The following is a 4,989-nucleotide window of genomic DNA, read 5'->3' as shown; positions in this document are numbered from 1 at the left end:
TCAATACTATTATATTAAATATTAATTCGGATAGGTAAGATTTTATTCTCCATTAACCATTATGATACTATATATATTGATTTGTGTTCCATTTCATGGATCAATACCCCTCATGTTAAAGATTTTATATATATGAAGTTTCTCATCGGTTGACCAAAGCACCCAAATAATTTAAACTAAATGCTCGAATTGAAATAATTCGACTGGTGAATACGTATACCTACAAGTTCATTTTCAATAGAGTTAAGTGGGATGAAGGGTGAAGAGTCATAGGTTCAAAACTGGAAGAGTGATTTATTTATTAACATTTTAACAATTAACATTTGTTTATCTAAAAAAAAAGATAGTCATAAGAGTTCATTAAATAACATACTTATCTGTCATTTTAAGGCTTTGAGAACGTACACTAGACTGAACATTATATATTTAATTTAAGTATCTATGCCAATAAAGATGGGAATAAGTTAAGGTAAGAGTATCTATGACTTAGTTTACATCAGCTCAGACTAAGCTTGACTAAATTTAGAAATAAATAAGGTATAGCTTAAAAAAAATAGTTAAAAAAAAAACTAAATTCTTGCGATTTAAAGAGTCTTATTAACCTAACAAACTAGTTCATTTGAATAAAAGTAATTAATATAAATGCTATAGATTGGCTCATGAAGGAAATAGGTTGCTCGGGAGTGGTTCATACTTTCCGTGAAACAAATGATGAGGCAGATGAACTTGCAAAATCAGGTTGTGATAGAACGTGTCCTCTTTGGGAGAAGCTGTCACTACGCCAGAAATGGGATTCTACAGCGCCTATTCTAAAGCGCTTAATAATGGAAACGCTTTAAAAGATATTGCAAACCAATATTAAATCGCTCTTTTAATTGAGCGCTTTAAAATATTTCACATTTCATAGCGCTTCATACTCCGTAACGCTTTAAGAAAAAATCTCGGACTCTTTACAGCGCTTATTTTAGAAAACGCTTTAAACATTGTCCATTTTACAACGCTTGATATGGAAAAACGCTTTAAGTAGTAATTTAAAACGCTTAAGATATCAAACGCTTTATGAAATATAGTTCATTCTACAACGGTTTCACTGGGAAACGCTTTAAGTGAGGATCTCTCATTCTCTAAAGCGCTTGTGACAGGAAGCGCTTTAAAACATAAAGATCATTTTAGAACGTTTTGCAAAGAAAACGTTTTAAGTAATTAGACATTGATCTTTAAAGCGCTTTATATATTAAAACGCTTTAAAACACACAATTCATTTAAAACAAGTTATCATCCATTTAACTATAGGATTCAAACGCAAAGAGACCTTTTGGAGCCTTTAGGATTCAAAACGCAAAGAGACCTATTGTCCAGTATACTATCACGTTAGGCTATGTTTTTTTTTCTCTGACTCAAGAAGCCTAGGTATATAGCACTAAGTTTTTTCCGCTGACTGTGTATCCTATGTTTTAGTTGTTGCTGTGTGTTGTCTATTCAGGACCTTTCTTAGCTTCCTCCTTTTCTTTTCTTGTTGTATACTATTTACCAGGGGTTGAACCGTTGAAGTACCTTTGGTACTTCTCTTATTATAATTTTACTTATCTAAAAAAATATATAGTATTCAAACACATTTAATGTTTTGATACTGTCCCGTCAAAAAAAAATGTTTTGATACTATGAGTATTCAAACACATTTAATTAAAAATACAATTTTTAAAATAGGTTACATGAAAAGATACTTTAGGGTTTGACTTTTCTCTGTTCTCTCTCCTGTTTGGTTTTCTTTCTTGCTGAATGTCGGCAATCCCTCCGACCAGTTCGGTGCAGGAGACCGATCTCCTACACCGCAGCACAAGTAGGCCAAAACCTTGTGGGCCTCTGGGTGAAGGAACTAGCGGACTAAAGGCTGGGAGCTTTTCTGAGACTCCCAAACAACCCATTTCCTATAAGGAAGCTTGCCTAGGCATCAACGGTGGAGAAGATGACCAGAGCGAGGAGGAAACAAAATGGGAGAACTTTGATGGAGAATATGACTGGTCAGATACTGAGCAAGAATCCATGGAGGACATACCAGAGGGTAGCAATGACCCTTTATGCCCAAGAGTGGTAATCTCGCCAGAAGAGAAGAAAAGGATCTGCAAACCGTGGCGCCAGTCAGTTATCATAAAGGTTCTGGGGATGAAAGTCGGCCTCCGTTACATTACCTCCAGGCTATCTAGGATGTGGAAACCAAAACAGTTCATGGAAGTCATTGATCTGGAAAATGACTATTTCCTAGCCAGATTTGATTGCATGGAAGATTTGAAATGGGTTTTTGAAGGAGGGCCCTGGCTTATAGCAGATCATGTAGGATCACGCGCTTACCACTACGCCAAAACCAATTGGTTTTGGCGTAGTGGTAAGCGCGTGATCCTACAAGTGGTATCAGAGCCAGGTCCCGTGTTCGAATCCCACGGAAGGCATGCTGTGCAGCTAGTTTGGCTGGCAGGTGCTGGGGGGGGGGATTGTTGGGTCCAGGTGGGCCAGCATCCTGCCTGCAGGTAGCATTCGAAACGGGGCGCTGTCTGCTACGCTATAAGAAATAACGTTGCGCCCTCACTAACACCAATTGGTTTTGGCGTAGTGGTAAGCGCGTGATCCTACAGATCACTACTTAGTGATTCAAAGATGGAGACCCCAGTTCTACCCCATGGAAGATGACCTGAAAAGAGTGGCAATCTGGATTCGTATTCCGGGGCTTCCTGTGGAATACTATGACAACAAAGTCCTCTGGGACATTGGTAACAAAGTGGGTAGGTCACTGAAAATTGATAGAAACACTATTAAAGAAAGTGAGGAGGCGAGGAGATCAAATCTTCCCATGAGAGGCAAATTTGCAAGACTATGTGTGGAAGTTGATATAAAGAAAGTGCTGGTGTCCAGAGTGAACGTAGAGGATAAAAGCTTTCCAGTCGAGTATGAAGGGCTCCACCTTGTCTGCTTCCATTGTGGCAGGTATGGCCATAAGATTGGGGCTTGCTCTCTTCTGTCAGGGGATGGTCTGGAACATAAAAGGGACCATGAATCAGGGGGGGGCCAAAGGGAAACAAACTGCGACTACACAAGAACAACCTCCAGATGATTTTGGCCCTTGGATGATTGTGAAGAAAACCAGGAGACCAAAAGGAGCTGGACCTTCCACTTAGGTGATGCAGGGAAACCAACACTCCCCAGGAAATGAGAACCAACACACCCCTGGGAAACAAAACTCGCCACACTCAGGAAAATACAGTGCTCTGAGCACCCTGACCCTGGAGGAGTCTAGTGTTATATGCACGGAAAACACCATAGAAGAGGGGGCCCAACCCGTGGCTGGGGTAAATAGTGAAGGATTCAAAGGAGTGAAAGTTCGCAGTCATGAGCCAAAGAACCAGAAAAGAAAAGCCAAATTCCACTCTAAGGCGGCTGGTGAAGCAGTGGAGGGGGACATCCCCAAAGCCTCAGGTTTGTTTAATGAAAATGGGAGTCCACAAGGCAAAAATATGAAGAAGAAGGACAGAACAAATGTGACTCTTACACAATTTAAGAGAGTAGCTAGATCAGGAGGAAACAAGACTTTGGACAAATCTCTGGTAGAAAAGAACATCTCAGACTTAATTACAGCACCAAACCGAGTTCAAAAGGAAGACCAGAACTTATTAGCTTTCAATGTTAGCCTGGCCAACAGAGACACATTAATGAGGGGAGAGAACCTGAATCCCAACATTGGTGAGTTTCTGGGGGTGAGGAACTCAAGGCCCCCTGATGGAGACCAGACAAAGGCCCCACCCCTTAGCTCCATGGTTTTGCAAGCTGATGGTTTACCAAGCTGCACTGAGATCAACAAAGATAGCTCCCCTGATATGCAGGTGGAAGTCCAAGCTCCTGAAGAAGAGGACCAACTCCTCATGCACTGATTTTAGTGCTTGGTTACCACCTCTCAAACCTTTTCCATGATAATGTGCTGGAACTGCAGAGGTACCAATAGCAGGGGATTTCCCAATCTCATTAGAGACCTAAAGCGGCTTCATAATATGGAAGCTCTTTTCCTAGTTGAAACCCACTCCAGTGGTGAGAAAGCAAGGAAGGTAGCTGCTAGTCTAGGCTTTGATAGCAGTGAAATAGTTGATGGGAACGGCCAAGCAGGGGGAATCTGGTGTTTGTGGGATTCTAACGCAGTCACCATTGTGAAGCTTTTCTCCTCCCCCCAACTCCTGCATTTGTCCATCCAAAGGAAGAACGAGAGTGTTTGGTTTATCACTGCCGTTTATGGCAAACCTCACTATATGGGGCGTAGAGAGCTTTGGAGTCAAATTTTGGCAATTCATGATAATATGAATGACCCCTGGTGCCTTCTTGGGGACTTCAATGCTACTCTTCATGACCATGAAAGAGTGGGTAGCACGAACACTTCTCCGAGAGGGTCTCTTGAATTCAGAGAGACAGTCAACCAGTGTGGCCTTATCGATGCTGGTTATGTAGGCAATCCTTTCACTTGGAAAAAGGGTAGACTGCAAGAGAGACTGGATAGAGTTCTATGCAACCTTGCTTGGAGACTTAAGTTTCCAGCTGGAACTGTTTACCATCTCCATTGTCTTAAGTCTGATCACTCGCCCCTCCTGTTAAAGCTGGATGTGAACCAGAGACATGATCCTTCCCGGAGACCCTTCAGATTTCAGGCGGCTTGGCTCACTCATGGGGACTTCTCCCCTTTCTTGAAGGTGACTGGAGTTTGAGAATGGAGTCACTTCGAAGCCACCTTTCTGAGTGGAACAAACATGTTTTTGGCAACATCTTCTACAAAAAGACAAATATTATGAATAGGCTGAATGGAATTGACAAGTCCATGGGTGGAACCTTGAACCCCTTCCTTATGGACCTTCAAGCTAAACTCTGGAAAGAATATGAGGAGCTTCTTTTCCAGGAAGAAGTCCTCTGGTTCCAGAAGTCTCGCTGCAAGTGGTTAAAGTTTGGAGATAAAAACTC

General features: G+C 41.5%; 1 protein-coding gene across 1 annotated transcript; it reads left to right on the top strand.

The window, feature by feature from the left end:
• The first annotated feature begins 3,962 nt into the window (after window positions 1-3,962).
• Window positions 3,963-4,739, top strand: LOC130737074 (uncharacterized). Its single transcript, XM_057588844.1, has one exon. The coding sequence runs from the start codon at window positions 3,963-3,965 to the stop codon at window positions 4,737-4,739; it is 777 nt and encodes a 258-aa protein (XP_057444827.1).
• The last annotated feature ends 250 nt before the right edge of the window (window positions 4,740-4,989 follow it).

This window comes from Lotus japonicus, chromosome 2 (assembly GCF_012489685.1).
Source record: "Lotus japonicus ecotype B-129 chromosome 2, LjGifu_v1.2".
Taxonomy (NCBI): domain Eukaryota; kingdom Viridiplantae; phylum Streptophyta; class Magnoliopsida; order Fabales; family Fabaceae; genus Lotus; species Lotus japonicus.
Note: the sequence above shows the minus strand (reverse complement) of the source record. Positions and strands in the feature narration are given on the sequence as shown.

Excerpts from the sequence above, each read along its gene's own strand:
- LOC130737074 (XM_057588844.1), top strand. The coding sequence starts at position 3,963 with ATGTGCTGGAACTGCAGAGGTACCAATAGCAGGGGATTTCCCAATCTC.